This window comes from Dipodomys spectabilis, unplaced genomic scaffold, assembly GCF_019054845.1.
Source record: "Dipodomys spectabilis isolate Male_0828 unplaced genomic scaffold, ASM1905484v1 ptg000003l, whole genome shotgun sequence".
Classification (NCBI taxonomy): Eukaryota; Metazoa; Chordata; class Mammalia; order Rodentia; family Heteromyidae; genus Dipodomys; species Dipodomys spectabilis.
Window position 1 is genome coordinate 14,658,652 of NW_024870680.1, and position 20,877 is coordinate 14,679,528.

A 20,877-nucleotide genomic window follows, 5' to 3' on the forward strand; every position below is an offset into this window, starting at 1 on the left:
AGCTGAAGAATAGCACCCAGGCCCAGAGTTCAGGCCCCACGACCGGACCCAAAAAAAAAAAAAAAAAAATTTGAGAGGCGCTCCAGGACCATGGCTCACACATATAATCCTAGCTTCTCAGGAGGCTAAGATCTGAGGATCATGGTTCAAAGCCAACTTAGGCAGGAAAGGCCTTGAGACTCTTATCTCCAATAAACCACTAGAAAACTGGAAGTGGCACTGTGGCTCAAGCTGTAGAGTGATCACCTTGAGCTGAAGAGTGCAAGGACAGCGCCCAAGCCCAGTGTTCAAGCTCTACCACTGACAAAAAAAAAAATAGATAGGCATCAAACTATTAAAGAAGATAGAGTTTGTCACCACTATGAAGAGCAAATGGATAAGAGACCATGGGAGCATACAGGGGAGTACTTTGTCCTTCCTAGTGGAGATAGAAGATAAGAAATTAAAGGTTATTAGTTGCTATTCATTTTTGTATTACATGTAAAGCTAATGATGCCATAATTAATCCAAAATATGCATACGTTTGCTTAATGGAAGAAGATATATTTCTGAATTAGCCATTATTTCACAAACATAACATGTAAAAGTTAATGAATTGTGGTTACCTTTTCTCTCCCTACTAAAGCACAGACACTGTAAAAATATAGATTTTGTTATCTTGGCAATCTGTGTATCACCCAGAACCTAGCAGATTAGGTAGCCGATAAAATGTTTGTTGAGTGAGTGATATCATAATCAATAACTAGAGGTGGGTTTTGAGTGTGAGTTGTCATCTCAGAGGAGGGAGAATATAACTGGGTATTTATCTACTACCCTCTATTTAGTGGGAATCCAGCTTTCTAGATCTTTTTCCATATTTAGAATTTCTGCAAGTTTAACTAAAGAAAGAATAGTTCAACTGAAACTTCTGTTAAAGTGTTTTGCTTTGGTTTTCTCTGCAGTGCTGAATTATCCCAAGGTCATTTCTGGAATGGATTAGGCTCTCCTCCAGACTCCCCATCTCCTGGGAGTGATGTTTATTGCAGCAGTGAGCTGAATGACCCACAGTATGACCAGAGTCTCCTGGAGAAATTATTTTACACAGCACCTGTAAGTCTTTAAACCTGAAGTTTTAGAAATTGGAGAGGTATTGAGTTGCTTATAGGCATGATACCCAGACAACTATCCATTTTAGATATGTTATTTAGGGACAAGGCTAAATCTTAATGACAAATCTAAGGGACTAAACTAAATGTTAGGGACAAAGCTAAATGCTTTGCATGCATGAGGCCATGGTTTCAATCCTCAGCACTATTTAAAAAAGAAACTTTTATCATAATAATTACCTGAAGAAGAAAACATTATGTTTAAAAGATGCATATCAATTATTAAAGCCAGAATTCAAATTCAAATTTATTCAAATTCAAAGCCTGTTACCTTAATATACATTTTATTGCTTTCTTAGAGCTTTTCTAAGAAATAGTTAATGTAAGGTTACTTCAGAACCATCCTTGAGTGGCTATAAGAAATTAGAGTGAAAATAAACTTGGTTGTTCAAAAGCTAAGAATTTTAGGAACCAAAAGTACAAGGAAGCCGGATGCCGGTGGCTCACACCTGTGATCCTATAGAGGATTGCGGTTCAAAGCCAGCCTGGGCAGGAAAGTCCATGAAACTCTTATCTCCAATAAGCCACCAGAAAGCTGGAAGTGGTGCTGTAGCTCAAGTGGCAGAGCGCTAGCCTTGAGCTGAAGGACAGCACTCAGATTGAGTTCAAGCTTGAACTCAGAGCCTGGGTACTGTCCCTCCACTCTTTAACTCAAAGCTAGCGCTCTACCACTTGAGCTACAGTAGTTTTCTGGTGGTTTATCGGAGATAGGAGTATCATGAACTTTCCTGCTTGGGCTGGTTTTAAACCGTGATCCTCAGCTCTCAGCCTCCTTAGTAGCTAGGACTATAGGTATGAGCCACTGGTGCCCGCTTATGACTTATCTCCAATAAAAGCCACCAGAAAAGCAGAAGTGATGCTGTGACGCAAGTAGTAGAGCTGTGTCTCAAGTGGTAGAACACTAGCCTTAATCTGAAGTGCTGAGGGACAGCACCCAGGCCGAGTTCAAGCCCCACAACCGACAGAACAAAAAAGAAAAGAAAAAAAATGTGTATGCAGCATTTAGAGAAATACCAAATGCATTATAGGCAGTCAGTAGTGGTATATCATTATTGAGATTTTTTTTCCCCCAGTACTAGGACTTGAACTCAGGGCTTTTTGCCCTTGCTTAGCTTTTTTTATTTTTTCCTTTTGCACAAGGCTAACACTGTTCTATTTAACCATAGTTCTGGTTCCAGATTTTTGCTGTATAATTGGAGATAAGAGTCTCTTGGATTTGTCTACCTGGCTTTGAATCTCAGATCTTAGCCTCCTAAGTAGCTAGGGTTACAGGCATGAGCCATTAGTGCCCAGCTTAAGATTTTAAACAATCTACTTTCATTTATTTCCTTTGAATGGAATTTTTACATTTTCTTTGTGAACTTTAGATTGTCTTCTGTATAACCAGAAGGAATATGAAATTGTGTCCTTTTTGTTAGTCATTTATCTTCTAAAGAGAATTTATCTTCTAAAGAGAAATACCTCATAACTGCTATCCTGCTAGCAATTATCATTTAGTATCCCCTTTTTGTTTCCTTTCCCCATAGAAGTCTGATGGCAGCATCAGTGATGTTCTTTGTGAAGATGATGGTATGGTCCCATCAAAAAAATTAAACCAGTCAAAAGCTCTTGGTAGATCTTCTAAGGCTCTAGAACCAAATGATCAGAAGCTGAAGAGAGCATCAGTGGAAGAAAACAGGTAAGCCTCTGTATCAAAGCTAAGGAACATGATTTTCACAAGATCTCCTCAAGTCAAATGACCTATGTTTGCTCAACACTATCAGAGTAATTAGATTACAGTAACTTAGTAAATCATTGCAATCCTTAAAAAGTGTAAGAACATGAAAAGATGGTGACTTAAAGCTGGGTGATGGTGGCTCACACTTGTAATCCTAGCTACTCAGGAGACTGAGATCTGAGGATCATGGTTCAAAGCCAACTTGGGAAGGAAAGTCCATGAGATTTTTTTTTTTTTTTTGGTTCTGGTTGTGGGGCCTGAATTCTGGGCCTGGGTGCTGTCCCTCAGCTCTTCAGCTCAAGGCTACCACTCTATCACTTAAGCCACAGCGCTACTTCCGGCTTTTTTTTTTCTTTTTGCTTATATGGTGCTGAGGAATCGAACCCAGGGCCTCATGCATGCAAGGCAAGCGCTCTACCACCAAGCCACCTTCCCAGCCCAGTCCATGAGATTTTTATCTCCAATTAACCACCAGAAAACTGGAAGTAGCGCTGTGGCTTAAGTGGTAGAGCACTTGCTTTGAGCTGAAGAGCTCAGGGACAGCACCCAGGCCCAGAGTTCCAGCCCCAAGACCAACAACAACAACAACAAAAAGAAGGTGACTTAAAATGGTTAAGGAAGGCCAAGTGTTGTAGCACATGTCTATAATCACACTTCCTACTCTGGAGACAGAGGCAGGATCAAAAGTTCAAGGCTAGCTTGGAGAAAGTTAAGAAAATCCAATCTCAAAAACAAAACAAAAGCACTGGGGGTTTAGTTGAAGTGGTAGAGTGGTTGCCTAGCATAACATGAGCTCCTGGATTCACTACCTATTATCACTCAAAAACAATAATTTCAGTGAGACAGCACAGTACATACATGTGAATGTGATCATACCTATGTAGAAAATACCACTAAGGAAAGCAAATGACACAATAGTTATCGAAGAGTAGTTGGCAGCTGAAATAAACTATGTCTTTTCTAGGAAAATTACTTCTATAACACCAGTTTCTATACTTGGATATAAATCTTTAGATTAAAAGAAGTTGTTTACATTTTTTTTAGATTTCTTTCATTGTAGATTAGGACCAAAATTCTGATAATTAGAGCCATTTTCACTTGCTGCCCTACTGCCTTTCTCCTCTTTTCTTTCAAACTATAAAATATTTCATGTTGGGCCTCTAATTCCTTGCTTGTCTGTGTGAACTCCTTGCAGAAATTTGGTTGAACAGATGACCTCAGAAATTCCAGAAGATGCCCCAGTGATGACACTAAGTGTGGCTAGACTGGCCCTTCTAGGTAGAACACATTCAGTCAGAATCATCATTGAAACAATGGGAGTCCCTCCAGATAGTCCTCAGATGACCCCTGGCAAAAAACCCTTTGCTGGGAGATCAGCTAAGCTGATAACAGCAAAAAAGTGGTATGTTTCTAACAGGAAAAAGGTAAATCTGAAGTTTTGGGAAAGTGCGGCTAATAATAATTTCAGTTGTGTAATTGAATAATTATGTAATTGTGAAATGGTATAATTTGTCATGTGTGTTGATGTGCATCACTCAATCAATATAAGTAAGTTCAGTCTCCTCTAGATTCCAAGAACTATGCCAGGTAAGTAAGGGAAAAAGGAATATTAAAATGCAAACTCTGGTCTGGACACCAGTGGCTCCCGCCTGTAATCCTAGCTACTCAGGAGGCTGAGATCTGAGGATCATGGTTCAAAGCCAGCCCGGGCAAGAATGTCCTTGAGATGCTTACCTCGAATAAACCACCTGAAAACCAGAAGTGGCGCTATGGCTCAAGTGGTAGAGTGCTCCCCTTGAGCTGAAGAGCTCAGCGCCCACGCCCAGAGTTCCAGCCCCACGACCCACCCAAAAAAAATAAAAAATGCAAATTGATGTTATATAGCAAGGCAAACATTTAAATAGCTATCTATACCATAAGATTTTAGAGTCAAAAATGGATGTTTTATATTAAAAGTATTGTTGAAGCTTATAAAAGAGAGCATTTCATTCAACCTGGCCAGATCCATGAAAGTTTTGAAGAAGAGGTACAGCTTCTGAGAATAATAGGTCCTGAAAATTGATCCTTCAAAAATATATAATATTTATAAGCAGCAAATAGGCTTACTATGTGTTTTTATTTTTATTTTTTTGTCAGGTCATGGGGCCTGAACTCTGGGCCTGAGTGCTGTCCCTCAGCTCTTCAGCTCAAGGCTAGCGCTCTAACACTTGAGCTGAGGAATCAAACCCAGGGCCTCATGCATGCAAGGCAAGCACTCTACCATTGAGCCACCTTCCCAGCCCTACTATTTGCTTTTTAATCACATTGTTTCTTTTATTATTAAGTAGTTGTACAAAGAGGTTACAATTTCAGAAGTCAGGTTAGAAGTGTAATGCCTCTTGGTCAATGTCACTCCTTCCATCTTCTCTCCTATTTTTCCCTTCCCATCCTACATAGTTATATAGGTCAATTTTTATATAATATGCATTGAACATAATGACTGTATTTTCGTATCCTTCCTTCTCCTTCCATTCCTGTGATCCTCCCTTTTCATCCTATCTTCCCTCTCCCCCACCCCCACCAAACATGTTTCTATTTTCTGTGGTATCCATTTTGATAACAGTGTTTCTTTGTCATTTTTTCTTTTTTTCAGCACTTTCTTTGTGGAGTATCACTTTCCTGTGGGCTTTTCCAAAAGTAAACTTGGAAAGACAGCTTTGATAACTGAAGTTGTTCGACTTGCCTCCAGTAAAATTACAGATGGAAGTAAGAAACAAACTGGTTTTTCTGCTCCTTACTTTGACTTTGGATTTGAGCCCCTCATTACTCATCTGACTTTTCCAGTACCTGAATCTAATCTAAGTCTAATTCTTTTAATTTATAAGTGAGGAAACAGGCCAGTGATTTTGTGACTACCTTTTTTTTTTTTTTTTGTCGGTCGTGGGGCCTGAACTCTTGGCCTGGGCGCTGTCCCTCAGCTCTTCAGCTCAAGGCTAGTGCTCTACCACTTGAACCACAGCACCACTGCCGGTTTTTTTCTTTTTGCTTATGTGGTGCTGAGGAATCAAACCCAGGGCCCCATGCATGCAAGGCAGGCACTCTACCACTGAGCCACCTTCCCAGCCCCGTGACTACCTTGATGTAAGGCAGCAGGGCAGTAGCACAGCTGAGAATATAACTCAGAGCATCTCTTAGACCATATTCTTTCAAATATATCCATTTTGGGGCTGAGAAGGTGGCTCAGTGGTAGAGCGTTTGCCTTGCATGCATGAGGCCCTGGGTTCGATTCCTCAGCACCACATAAGCAAAAAGAAAAAAGCTAGAAGTGGCGCTGTGACTCAAGTGGTAGAGTGGTAGCCTTGAGCTGAAGAGCTGAGGGACAGCGCCCAGGCCCAGAGTCAGAGTTCAGGCCCCACAACCGGAACCAAAAAAAAAAAAAAAACAACCAAATATCTCCATTTTTCTTTATCAAAATATATATACTCTAGTTCACTCATTTGACATTTACAGTTCAATGTTAGAATATTTTTATCTCTAAAAAAAGCTCCATATTTAATTACATTTCCTTCCCATTTCCTTCCCCTATGCAGCCACTAATTTTTCTATTTCTAATCAATTTGTCCATTCTGGATCTCTCATATAAATTGAATCATGTAACAGGATTGTTGTGATTTCTTTGGTTTGCCCCATAGTATTTTAAATTTTGTCTATGCCATGGTTTATATCAGTACTTTATTCTTTTTATATTTTTTTTTTTTGGGTCCGGTCGTGGAGTCTGAACTCTGGGCCTGGGCGCTGTCCCTCAGCTCTTCAGCTCAAGGCTAGCGCTCTACCACTTGAGCCACAGCGCCACTTCCGGCTTTTTTCTTTTTGCTTATGTGGTGCTGAGGAATCGAACCCAGGGCCTCGTGCATGCAAGGCAAGCACTCTACCACTGAGCCATCTTCCCAACCCTATTCTTTTTATATTTTAACAATACTCCGTATTTATCCATTCATCAGTTGAATAGACATTTGGATTGTTTCCACTTTGGAGTTGTTTTGCCATAATGCTACTATGAAATTTGCTCAGGCCCTGAATTCTTTTTCTCAAGGCTAGTGTCTGACACTTTGAGTCACAGCTCCACTTCCCTTTTTTTTTTGTTTTTTTTTTGTTTTTGTTTTTGTTTTTTGTCCTTGGGGCTTGAACTCTGGGCTTGAGTGCTGTCCTTGCGCTCTTCAGCTCAAGGCAAGCACTCTATCACTTGAGCCAAAGCGCCAGAGGGTTTTCTAGTGGTTTATTGGAGATAAGAATCTCACAGACTTGCCTGCCCAAGTTGGCTTTGAAGCATGATCCTCAGATCTCAGCCTCCTGAGTAGCCAGGATTACAGGCGTGAGCCACCAGTGCCGGCTTCACTTCCAGTTTTTGAGTGGTTAATTGAAGATAAATGTTTCATAGAGACTTTTCTGCCTGGGCTGGTTTGAATCGTGATCCTCAGATCTCAGCCTTCTGAGTTGCTAGGATTATAGGTATGAGCCACAGTTGAGCAGCTTGAGCTTTTTCATTTTTTTTATGACTTTAAACTATTCTATTGTGACGGTAGACCAGAATTTTCAGCTCTCTATTGGCCAATATTTAAGTTGTTTCAATCTTTGGGTATTACAAATTAATAAATCTTGCACAGGAGTATTTTCTCATTTGTTATGAGTATATCTTGCTCAAATATGAGATATAAACAATTATTCTGAAATACATAACCTGGCTAAACATTGTGGCTTATGCTTATAATCCTACTCAGTCAGTAGAGAGGAAAAGATTGTGGCAAAAAGTTAGTTAGACTTCATCTCAACCAATAAAAGCTGAGTGTGGTGGAGTATGCTTTTCATCCGACCTATTTAGAAAGCATAAATAGGAAGCTCTTAGTGCAGACTAACTTTAGACCCCATTCAAAAAGTAATACAAAATGGACTGGAGGCATGGCTCAAGTGGTCAGCTAGCTCAAGGTCCTAATATCTCCTTTCCCTAAAAATACCATCTAAAGTAATATACCATTTTACTCAGCCATATTAGTTCAGTCTCCCCATCAGCTTCAGAAAGAGAGTATTCAAGATTTGTCTTAATGGAAGGCATTTACTTCCTAATTATATGCTTACAACAGCATCAAAAGCTGTCTGGATGTTTGTCCAGAGCATTCATGTTAGCTGAAAGTAAGCATATTAGAGGAATTTCTAAAGTAATTTTTTTGGGGGGGTCCGGTCATGGGGCCTGAACTCTGGGCCTGGGTGCTGTCCCTCAGCTCTTCAGCTCAAGGCTGGCTCTCTACCACTTGAGCCACAGTGCCACTTCTGGCTTTTTCTTTTTGCTTATGTGATGCTGAGGAATCAAACCCAGGGCCTCAGGCATGCAAGGGAAGCACTCTACCACTGAGCCACCTTCCCAGCCCTCTAAAGTAATTATAAACTGTTTTCTTTGTTTTTATTGGGATTTTGTTGTTGTTTGATTTTGTTGTTGTTAAGGTTTTGGTTTTGAACTCACATGGCTTACTTGCTTGACTGGCAAGCCTCCAGCCTAGCTTTTTTTTGGGGGGGGAAGGGGGGGCTCCAGTCGTGGGGCCTGAACTCTGGGCTTGGGCGTTGTCCCTCAGCTCTTCAGCTCAAGGCTAGCACTCTACCACTTGAGCCACAGTGCCACTTCCAGCCTTTTTTGTTTTTGTGGTGCTGAGGAATTGAACCCAGGGCCTCAGGCATGCAAGGCAAGCGCTCTACCACTGAGCCACCTTCCCAGCCCCCAGCCCAGCTTTTTACTGGTTAATTGGAGATGGAGTCTCATGAGCTTTTCTTTGGCTAGCTTCTAGATCCTCTAGATCTCAGCCTCTTGACTAGCTAGGATTACAGGCATAGCCATTGGCATTAGCTGTTTTTCTTTTGTTGTTGGTGGTGGTAGTGGTTATGTGACTTGAACCTCGGGGCTTAGGTGCTGTCCCTGAGGTCTTTCTCTCCAAGTAGCACTCTACCACTTGGAGCCACAGTGCCACTCCCAGTTTTCTGGTGGTTAATTGGAGATAAGAGCCTCACAGACTTTCCTGTGTGGCTGGCTCTGAACCTCCATCCTCAGATCTCAGCCTCCTGAGTAACTAGGATTACAGGCATGAGCCACCAATGCCCAAGTTGTTGTTTTCCTTTTGAGAACAGAGCCTCTGATTCTTAATCCTTGTGCCTCCATGATCAGCTGGTTAAACTTGTTTTGTTTGTTTGTTTGTTTTTAATCAAACCACTATATGCAAAAAGAGAGAGATTTGATTATTTTCTCAGGTCTTTCTGTCCTATCTCCTTCTACCTAAATAACATTTGATAAATTTATTTAAATAGATATAAAATGGAAAACTACAGTCTTAGTTTGCCTATGTAATGTAATTGAAACTTATGCTAGTTAGAACCCATTTTATCACTATGGAACTACAGAGCAAGGACATCATTCAGATATGAGAAATTTCAGCTAAGATATTACCTGCTGGAGTTGGAGGTGTGGCTCAGGTGGGTGCTAGTCATTAAACAAAAGTATCAGGTACCAAGTTTGAGTTCCAGTCTTGGACCAAAAAGAAAAGATAATACCTGCAAAGCAAAGGTTGCCTATAATTATTTTTTAAAAAATCAATGCGCAAGCAAATGGGACAGTTAGTGTAGAGGCATTAAACTCTAAAATAGCGTTTCTGTAACTAGTAATAGCACACAATTACAGAAATTAAACTACTATGTAGCAAGAACTCTCCTCTTAATTAGCCACTTAATCCTTATATTTAAAATATACAGAAATGGGGAAAGAGGAAACTTAAACATGAATTAATTGAGTAGCTTATCTAAGATCATTCAACTGTTGGTACTCTTGATCTGTTTTCTCTCTCATGCATTACCTTTATTGTTGGCTGCAACAACTGAATTTTCCGTATTCTTTTGAGAAGATCATATGGAATGTTGAAGTAAGCCTTGGTCTAGGAATTGGAAGGCTAGGTTGTACTTCTGATTATACCACAAACTAATTGGCATGATGTTACTCAAGACCTTGTGCTTGCTGGGTGTAGATGTCTACCACTCAGCCCTATTTCTAGTTATGTACCCCTAGCAAAAATATAGGTTAGACAAAGTACTTTCAGGATCTCTTCCAACTCTGAAAAAGAATGTTGGGCTGGGAATGTGGCTTAGTGGAAGAGTATTTGCCTAGCATGTATGAAGTCCTGGGTTCGATTCCTCATTACCACATACACAGAAGTAGTGCTGTGGCTCAAAAAAAGAATGTCTCAAATTTATATAAATTTATATGATTTATATAGGAATTTAAACTTCTCCTTCTATTATCACCTTAACTCACATAGTGGTTAAAAATAACAATAAATGGCCCTTAGCGGAGGAACGCAAAGGTGTAACTTCTTTGAACATTTAAAATACTATTTATTAAATAAACTCCAGGAAATGGAAACATGAGGCAGTTGTTAAAAGTAAGTAAATAAAATTATTGTAAGGGGCTGGGAAGGTGGCTCAGTGGTAGAGTACTTGCCTTGCATTCATGAGGCCCTGAGTTCAATTCCTCTGCACCACATAAGCAGAAAAAACCATAAATGGTGCTGTGCTCAAGTGGTAGAGCACTTGCCTTGAGCTGAAGAGCTGAGGGACAGCATCCTGGCCCAGACTTCAGGCCCACAACCGACCAAAAAAAAAAAAAATTAGTGTAAGAATCAGAATTGTAATGGAAGAATGACTCTTCAGGTGGTGCCAAGTGTGAAAGCCCTCAAACACCTGTGCAACTGAAAACATTTAAAAAAAAAAAAAAGAATAAATTGTATGAGCAATACAGTAGTAGTACAAAAATATACCTTTATAGCACCAGATTGAAACAGAATTGTTTGTACATAAGTGATTTTTATAGTGTTCCAAGTGTTGTTTTTGTTTTTTGGCTTTTCCATTTCTTACCTTAGTTTATCTTCTAGCATACCAGTGAAGTGTGGCATTATCTCCTTTCCTTGGTACAGCAACCAGAGAAACTGATTTAATGGACATTGGCTTCCTGAACCCAAGCACTGTGTCCATAAGAAGTTTCAGCAAAACCCACATCTTTCACAAGGGTATTAGTAGAAGTATACAGAGTCAAGATTTAAGATAGCCAGAGATGAACAGAGAACAATAGGTCAAAATGAGCAATTTGAAATGAACACCATTGATACCAGATTCTCGATGTCACTGGGCTATCTGAAACTTCTATCTATCCATTTTAAGGGCCTGAGACGTAAGAACAGGAAGATCGTTTTGTAGATAATAAGTTAATTGCTTAAATTTCTATCCGTAACTAATAAAACTGAAGCTTGACTTGTCTTTGAGTTTAATCACAAATTCCTTTTATTTCCTAATTAATGCCTTCTGTCATTGAACACAAACCCAGATAACACTATGACTTCAGTCCATTTATACTTGGAATTTCAGCAGAAATGCTTTCCTTTCCATCAAAGAGACAGATTCTCTAACATTGCTAACATCAATGCCTAGTATTGAATGAGCATAACTTTAAAGTATTATATTCATTAGTTTTTGTTTTGTTTTTTGTTAGTCCTGGGGCTTGAATTCAGAGCCTGGGTCCCTAAGCTTTTTTGCTCAAGGCTACTGCTCTACCACTTGAGTCACAGCTCTATTTTCTGCTTTCTGCTGGTTTAATTGGAGATAAAGAATCTCAGGGACTTTCCTGCCTGCACTGGCTTCGAACCTTCATCCTCATCTCCAGCCTCCTGAATAGCTAGGATGATAGATGTGAGCCACTGGAGTCCAGCGATAAACTCATTTTTTACTCAGCTCTGTTGTCACACGTCGTCCTACCTTAAATGTAGTACACTATCTGGTTACCATCTTCTCCCATACCCCCTTCTCATAAGGTAAGTATTTCTCATAGCAAGCATGGCAGCATAGTATTGCTTCTCTTCTGCTACCATACCCTGGGTTTTCCTTTGTCTCTGCTCCTATAGTCCTACAGCCCTAATACTTTCTGTGAAATCTCATTACCTAGATTCCTGAAAGACGGTTTAGACTTGTAAAGGAAGTAGTGTGAAGGCATGAATTAATGACAGCTCTGCTGGATTCTGTAACATGGACCTATGTATCTGCTCCTCATTACAGTGGTGAAATTCCAGCAGCGATTTGTGTTTCCAGTGCAGTTCAATGGCCCAATGATAGAGCACTGGTGGAATTCTAAGCTCACCTTCCAAATCTATGCAAAGAAGCCTCCACAGAAAAAGGTACTTCAGTGATTTTGATCTCACAATTCACCTCAAAACCTCTCAGTTCAGACAAACGGTACATGGTCTCCCTGATAAGTGGATGCTAAATCCAAAATGTTAGGTGATAAGACAAAACTAACAGGACTTAAGAAACAAAGAACTCCCACTCATCTGGTTGAACCACTACTAAATATCGCCATGCTGCTGATCACATATATGGAATATAACATGTGAACACCGTTATATATTACAGACTGTGATAGACAATTTGCTCCAGGAAAGTTAGAATGAACTTGTGACTTTAAATGAGCATCATTATTCCACAATACTGTGAATTTCCGGAAATTATGTAATCACTTAATCACAATCAAAAAAAAAAAAAAGAACCTCGGGGAAGGGAGCGAGGGAGGGGATGGTAGGGGGAAAACAATGGAGGGGGTAACAATGTTCAAGAGGAAGTGTACTCATTACCTCACTCATGCAACTGTAACCCTCTGTATAGTATCTTTACAATAAAAAAAAAAAGAAAAAAAAAAACCTCTCAGTTCAGAGATTTGGAGCAGCCTTAAAATTTTGTTCCTACCTAAAGTAGACATTTCTCTAAGTTCTAACAGTACTTAGGTTAATAACTGTTATGCTTATTAATTATTATTATTGCTAGCTTCTGCTGTTTATTCTAGGTCAGATATTAGGCTAAAGGCTTTATAAACACACTACCAAATTTAATCATAGCAATTCTGTGAATAAAGTATACTATTATATTTATTTTTTAGATGAAGAAAAAAAATTAGTGAAGTTAAATAACATGTATGATTACCCAGTCTAATAAAAAGCAGATTTAGAACTCCAGCCTGTCTTCTGTCTTTAGATCCCAAGTTCTCAGTCTCTTAACTCTACCCCCTATTATAAAGAGATGACTGCATTGATATAGGCTATATTAGCCTTTGTTTGAGATTCTAATTCCTATTAGCAATGGAATACCCAAAGTATGCAATTCATGCCCAAATTAATGTAATTGTAATGTAGCAGTTTATAAGAAAACAAGTTTAGAAACTCTGTGTTCAACTACAGCAACCTAAATCAACAAACTATAACATGATCAATATTTACTTCCTTCAGTGAATGAGTATCCTTTACAGTGATTTTCCCTCATCTTTGGAATGGATAACACAAAGAATGCACTTACTTTCTTTTGGTCTTTTTCATAGACTATAGTAATACAAGCTCTTTTGGGGAAAGTAGAACTAGGAGGAAGAAATCATATAATTCTTCAATCTTTAGACAACTTCAAGATAACCTCTTAATATTTTAGTATGTTCACCAAATAACTTCTGTACCTAATTAATTACTTTTTTTTCTAGTACTAGGGCTTAAAGTCAGAGCCTCATATTCTCATTTAGTGCTCTACCATTTGAGCCATACCTCTAGCTCAGTATTTTGATGGTTAATTGGAGATAGAGTCTCACAGAGTTTTCTGCCTGGACTACCTTTGAACCTCAATCTTCCAGGTTTTCAGCCTTTTTAGTAGCTAGGATTATAGAAGTTAGCCTCTGATAACCCTCTCTTAATGACCTTCTTGTAAGTATAAAAAATATATAATTTTTTTAGAAATTTGGAAAAAGTTGAAAAGATTAAAGTTGCCTATAATCCAACCATTAAGAAATAACTTTTTTTTTTTTTTTTTTTTTTTGCTGGTCATGGGGCCTGAACTCTGGGCCTGGGCGCTGTCCCTCAGCTCTTCAGCTCAAGGCTAGAGCTCTACCACTTGAGCCATAGTGCCACTTCCGGCTTTTTCTGCTTATATGGTGCTGAGGAATCAAACCCAGGGCCTCATGCATGCAAGGCAAGCACTCTACCACTGAGCTACCTTCCCAGCCCCAGAAATAACTATTTTCAACATTAACTTGTTTTTGTCTTTTATCATATGGGGTTTTTTTGCTTTGTTTTTTGGGTTTTTTTGTTTTTTTGGGTCCGGTTGTGGGGCCTGTACTCTGGGCCTGGGCATTGTCCCTCAGCTCTTCAACTCAAGGCTAGCGCTCTACCACTTGAGCCACAGCGCCACTTCCAGCTTTTTTCTTTTTGCTTATGTGGTGCTGAGGAATCGAACCCAGGGCCTCATGCATGCAAGGCAAGCGCTCTACCACTGAGCCACCTTCCCAGCCCCCTTATGTTTTTATTTACTATTTAAAATATTTTCTTTTTCATCAGAAATATGTACTTGGGCAGATGTAGTGGCCCATGCCTATAATCCCAGCATTTGAGAGATTCAAAATCAACCTATGCTACATAGTAAGGCCCTGACTTTAAAAAAACAAATTATATATATATATTTATATTTATATTTATGCTGTTTCCAAGGGAATTTTATAATTGAAGGCTTATTATGAATATGATGTAATATACTACTTTTATCAAACATAGCATATTATTAATAAAAACATTTCATAGGTTTCATTTTGGTGATGCATATCATTATGTAGCTATACTATAATTAGCTTAATAATTCTTGATTATTGAACACATGGTTACTTCTAATTGTTAAGTATTTTTAACATATACATATTTGTGCCTAAGCTTTTTATGTATTACTTATTATGAATTCCCAGAAGTGGAAGTACTAAACTGTGAATACTAAGTACTAAGTATGAATAGTTTAAAGGCTTTTTTATTGTTGTTTTTGTTATTTTTGTTTAGTCATGGGGCTTGAACTTAGAGCCTTGGCGCTGTCCCTGAGCACTTTTCACACAAAGCTAGCACTCTATCACCTTGAAGCACAGTACCACTTCCAGTTTTGTGGTAATTAATTGGAATTAAGATTCTGACAGACTTTTCTGCTCAGGCTGTCTTTATGAACCATGATCCTCAGATCTCAACCTCCTGTGTAACTCAAATTACAGGCATGAGCCACCAGTGCCCAGCTTAAGGTTTTTATATTAACTGCCAAATTTGTTGTCCAAAAGTGTATTCATATATTGTCAGTTTATATTCCCAACACTCTTCATATTACAGCTTTCTTTTTTTTTTTTTTTTTGCCAGTCCTAGGCTTGATCTCAGGGACTGGGCACTATCCTTGAGTTTCTTTTGTTCAAGGTTAGCACTCTACCACTTGAGCCACTTCTGGCTTTTTCTGTTTATGTGGTATTGAGGAATCGAACCCAGGACTTCATTGCATACTAGGCAATCACTAAGCCACATTCCTAGCCTATATAACAGCCTTTTGTTTCTTCATATTCTTGGCCATATTAGGTATATTAGGTTCTGTAATTTTCCTAGTTTTAATGGTAAAGATTTTTATCATCCAAATTTCTTTTTTCTCTTTTTATTTTATTTTTTTGTCAGTCATGGGGCCTGAACTCTGGGCATGGGCATGTTCCTCAGCTCTTCAGCTCTACCACTTGATCCACAGCGCCACTTCAGGCTTTTTCTGCTTATGTGGTGCTGAGGAATCAAACCCATGCATGCCTCATGCATGCAAGGCAAGCACTCTACCACTTAGCCACCTTCCCAGCCCTTATTTTTTATTAAATTAAATTTAAAGTCTTTTTTATTGTTGGTTTTTGTTATTTTTGGTCGGTCATGGGGCTTGAACTCAGGGTCTGGGTTCTGTCCCTGAGCTCTTTTGCTCAAGGCTAGTGCTCTATCATTTTGAGCCACAGCGCTCAATTAATTGGAGCTGAGTCTCACAGACATTCCTGCCCGGCTGACTTTGAACCACAATCCTCAGATCGCTTCCTGAGTAGCCAAGTTACAAGTGTGAGCCACCAGTGCCCAGCTTTCTTTTTTAATTTTTAGTAGTAAGAATGAACAATTTTGAGTAAAGAATTAACTCTTGGTGGGCATACTAGCACACATCTATAATCCTAGCCACTTAGGAGGTAGATATTGGGAGGATTGTGGATTTAGACAAGGTGGGCAATAAAAATTCACAAGACCCTATCTCAACCAATAAAAAACTGCTTTGAGAAGCATAAATGAGAGGACCATACTTCAAGTCAGTCAAAGTATAGTGAGAAACAATATTTGAAAAATAAAGTAAATATAATTGTGCATATGGCTTATAAAGTACCTGCCTAGCACGCTTAAAACCTTAAGTTGAAAACCCAGTTAACTCTTAATAGAAAATGATCTTCCAACCTTTTTGTGACTTATGAAATTCTCTTACCTTCCAGAGAAAAGTAGTAGAATCAGAAAAGGGACCAAAATGTGATAGAATATGGAATCATATAGTCATAAAAATTAAATTTTGTGCCTAAGGTGCCAGTGGCTCACACCTATAAGCCTAGCAATTCATGAGGCTGAAATGTGAGGATTGTTGTTCAAAGCCAGCCCGGTCAAGAAAGCCCAGGATATTATCTCCAATTAACTACCAGAAACCAAAAGTGGAGCTGTGGCTCAAGTTGTAGAGCACTATTAGTCTTGAGCAAAAAAGCTCAGGGACAGCACCCAGGCCCTGAAGTCAAGCCCCAGGCCAGCACACACACACAAAAAAATAAACTTTGTATTTCATAAAGCATGGTTTCTTTTATCAGCGATCATGGGGTGTCACCTCAATTAAAATTTCCTCTGCTTCTACTTGACCTAAGCTGCTGCTTTCCTTCTGCAGCCAGAACTCATGGGAGCTGCATCACTTATTTTGCGAGCTGTCATTCAGTCAAAACTGCTATCCTTCAGTGACCAACTTCCAGTGCAACAGGAAAATGGCCAGGCTCTACTTGGCCCCCTGAAGGTATGTGGTAAATATTCATGAAGTCAGAAATATTTTCTGAGCAAGTATTATTAGTTTGCACTGGAATATCACAGTGAACAAGAAAAGCAAAGGTCCTGATATGCTATCATGGGGCCTCTATTGAAATAGGACAGCAGAAGTGCTTTGGAGGAAGTAATATGACAGTGGGTACCTAAGAGTAAGTAGGAGATGGTTTCTCCAAGGAAGTGACATTTAAGGCAGATTTGAGTAAAGACAAAGTGAAAAAGCCCTAAAGTGAGAATGGGCTTTGCATGTCAAGGGATAGAATGTTACCACATTGTAGACAAGGGGTAGAAAGTAGGGTTTATACAAGCAGGAGGAGCCCTATTATTCAAAGCTTTGTAGATCAAACTAAAGGGTTTAGATTTTAGCCTAAGAGCCAAGGAAGGACTCTGAAGCATGAGAGTGACTGTAGCATTAGTCCCAAAAAAAGATGATTGATATTGGCTTGGACTAGACTTGTGGAAGTAAACAAGGAAAAAAGTAACTGTGTACCTGATAGAGTAAATTCTAATGTATAAGTCATTGGAAAAAAGGTTGGGGGTCTTCCTTGTGTTTAACAGCATCCTAGGTGGCAGAATTTGAATGTATAGCTTCAGAATAGTTTTCTTTGTGTCCTTGGTGAGCCTTTAAAATCTTCACAGTTATGTTTGACACATCCTCCTGACTCAGTCACCCAAGGGATGAGATGCAGGACTCACCATATGACCTCCACTTTTGCCTTCTTTACTAATAGCCTTGTCAAACTATGTAATGAACCACTAGGGTACACCATCTTGATTCAAGTCTACATGTTTTTTATTTTTATTTTCATGTTGCTGCTTCTTCCTGAAAGTCTCCTCTCTTGTTCCTGATCTTTCTAGTAAATGCCACTTACCTTTTAAAGACTTACTCTAATATTGGAAGAAAAAAACCACCACCTTACTCTTTTTTTTTGGTCGGTTGTGGAGCCTGAACTGTGGGCCTGGGCGCTGTCCCTCAGCTCTTCAGCTCAAGACTAGCGCTATACCACTTGAGCCACAGTGCCACTTCAGCTTTTTCTGCTTATGTGGTGCTGAGGAATCAAACCTAGGGTCTCATTCCTGCAAGGCAAGCACACTACCACTGAGCCACCTTCCCAGCCCCCTTACTCTTATTTTATTCAAGGTTTTTTTGCTTGCTTTTTGTTCCTTCTAGACTTCAAGGTTTCAAATCTGAACAGTGTAATAAATATGATTGATGGACTATAAATTGTTGCTGTCTTATCTCTGTTGAAAGAAGTACTAAAATAGATTGATTGCTGATTGTATTTGATAGAAGAAAACAACTTTAGAGTGTAACACCTAAAGTTTTCAAATAAAAGAAACAGTAACTCTTTTTTATCCCTCATAATTCATTCTTCTAACAGCTAGTGACCACTACTTCTATCCTAAAAAATTGATTTTGCCTCCTTTTTCTTTTTTGCTTGGATTTTTGTTATTGTTGTTGTTTTGTTTTAGTGCTAGTCCTGGGGCTTGAACTCAGGGACAGCGTACTGTTTTTGCCCAAGATTAAAGCTCTACACTTGAGCCACAGTTCTACTTCTGACTTTTTGTTTGGTTGGTTGGTTTTTTGTTTTTGTTTTTGTTTTTGTTTTTTTGCTGGTTAACTAGAGATAAGCATCTCACAGATTTTCCTGCCCAGGCTGGCTTTGAACCATAATCTACAGATCTCAGCCTCTTGAGTAGCTAGGATTATACACATGAGCCACTGGTAACCAGCTCTGTTCTACTTTTTAACAATTTTAACTTTTATTTTGAATTAACTTCAAACTTAGGAGAAATGTAGTGTAAAGGTCGTCACCTAGCCTTGCCCATTCTTAGCCTTTGTCACATTTACTTTATAATTCTTTCTCCCTTTCCTTCTCTATTTGTTCCGTCCATACTATATGTATACACGTACTATATGTATACATATGCCATATGATGCACACATTTTTTTCTAAACTATTTGAGAATTTTTGCCCATTTCGTCCTAAAAGTTTTAGCTTGTATTTCATGTATTTCCTAAGAACAAGGAAGCAACATTCATATTCATTGTAAACGAAATTTAAGATTGATAATATATTCCGTCTATAACCCATACTCACATTTCACCACCTATGCCAGTATTTTCCTCCTTAGCACTTTATTTTTAAGTCCAGGATTATTAATGTTTATCATTTCTTTCTAATCTTCTTTAGTCTGTAACTGTTTTGCATCCCTTCTCTTATTTGATTACATTAATGTTTTATAAAAGTAAAGCAGTTTTGAAGAATGTCCTATTACTGGTTTACATGAGGCACATATTACTATAATTGTATGATAGTGATTTCTAGCTCCACTATTTTGTCTGGTTTGCATTTTGGCTTTCCTTTTTTTTTGATTGGTCGTGGGGCCTGAACTACCGGCCTGGGTGCTGTCTCTCAGCTCTTCAACTCAAGGCTAGCACTCTACCACTTGAGCCACAGCACCACTTCTGGCTTTTTCTGCTATGTGGTGCTGAGGAATTGAACCCAGGGCCTATGCATGCAAGGCAAGCACTTGACCACTGAGCTACCTTCCCAGCCCTAGTTTTGTCTTTTTCAGTCCTGGGGATTAAACTCAGGGTCTCAAGGCCTCAGGGCCTGTCCTTGCTAGGCAAGTGCTCTTACCACTAAGCTACATTCCTAGCCTTCCTTGAATATTTATTCACTGCCATTCTTCTATATAGAAATACAGAAGAATATATTTTTTTTTCTTTTTTTTGGGGGGGTGCGGTCGTGGGGACTGAACTCTGGGCCTGGGCGCTGTCCCTCAGCTCTTCAGCTCAAGGCTAGCGCTCTTCCACTTGAGCCACAGCTCCACTTACGGCTTTTTTCTTTTTGCTTATGTGGTACTGAGGAATTGAACCCAGGGCCTCATGCATGCAAGGCAAGCGCTCTACCACTGAGCCACCTTCCCAGCCCAGAATATATATTTCTATATACTTCTCCCATGTTAATTTTATGTTAACATGAACGCACAGTTTCTTACATTATTCAATAGTTTGAAACTCCATTACTCTTATTGCTCCATTACTCAGATTGTTCTAGATTTAGTCATTGGGAGCCTCCAACTGAATTCTGTATCCTTTAAACATGTATGTCTTCATCCTTTTCCGAACATGTCCTTACTCCAGATTCACATTATTGATCATCAGTCTCAGTTTCCTTAGACTGATAAGTTGATATATATGCAGTCTGTTGTTCTTCCTCTTAAGTTGGTTCATTTCCTAATAACCTTATACTTCCAGTTCCAAAATTCTGATTCCACTTCTACGGAATGTTCTTGTTGTTTTATAGGTAACCATGGAGCTTGTTATAGATAACAAGGATTTTGCTGATGTCAATACTGAGCTAACTAGCAGCACCCAACAAGCTCCACTTTCTGTTGTTACAAGTCCAAATAAGATATTACTAGAAACCAGCCAAGATAATACTTGTACCACAGATCTACAGAACACAAATCAAGTTCATGAAGAAACTGCAAAGAAAGCACAGAGACTAATACTTTCCAATGCAAAGCTACCTAGCCCTGTAGCAACAAATTCTTCAACCTTCATGTCTGTGCCAGCCTCCCATAATTTAGTAAATCAGGCAAATGGGTCAGCCAAAGAAAATGCTTTGCTCTTGTATGTGCTGTTGATGGTGCCAGATGGGAAAGATTTTATTACTGGAGAATCTGAGAAACAACCACCATGCAATGTTTATTTAACTTGTAAACTCTTCAGCACAGAAGAAATCACCAGATCTGTCATTGCCTGGGGTACAACACAACCAGTCTTTAACTTCTCTCAGGTAACTGTATATGGGGGTGTCAGCCAAATGTTCCCCAAATCCAAGTGCCATCTTAAAAGGAATCTAGAATGTTCATATTGGAAGAGAACTTTGTAATTATCTGGTGTGCTCTACTGAATTGAAAGAGAAAAAGACATTAACAACATTTAAAAACTTTTTATCAGTATTTTAATTTAATATTTCCTTTTTATTGTAAAGGTGATATACAGAGTGGTTACAGTTATATAAGTCAGGTATTA

The 20,877-nt window shown here is 39.0% G+C and overlaps 1 protein-coding gene across 4 annotated transcripts in view; it reads left to right on the plus strand.

Moving 5' to 3' along the window:
- C2cd3 (C2 domain containing 3 centriole elongation regulator) overlaps window positions 1–20,877 on the plus strand; it is a 107,346-nt gene that overhangs the window by 15,739 nt on the left and 70,730 nt on the right. For all 4 annotated transcript variants that reach the window (XM_042687238.1, XM_042687247.1, XM_042687266.1 and 1 more), the window contains 7 exons: window positions 942–1,089; window positions 2,672–2,823; window positions 4,058–4,264; window positions 5,495–5,607; window positions 11,977–12,095; window positions 16,681–16,803; window positions 20,144–20,638. In XM_042687238.1, coding sequence (XP_042543172.1) covers window positions 942–1,089; window positions 2,672–2,823; window positions 4,058–4,264; window positions 5,495–5,607; window positions 11,977–12,095; window positions 16,681–16,803; window positions 20,144–20,638 — 1,357 coding nt within the window. The remainder of the gene's footprint in view (window positions 1–941; window positions 1,090–2,671; window positions 2,824–4,057; window positions 4,265–5,494; window positions 5,608–11,976; window positions 12,096–16,680; window positions 16,804–20,143; window positions 20,639–20,877) is intronic.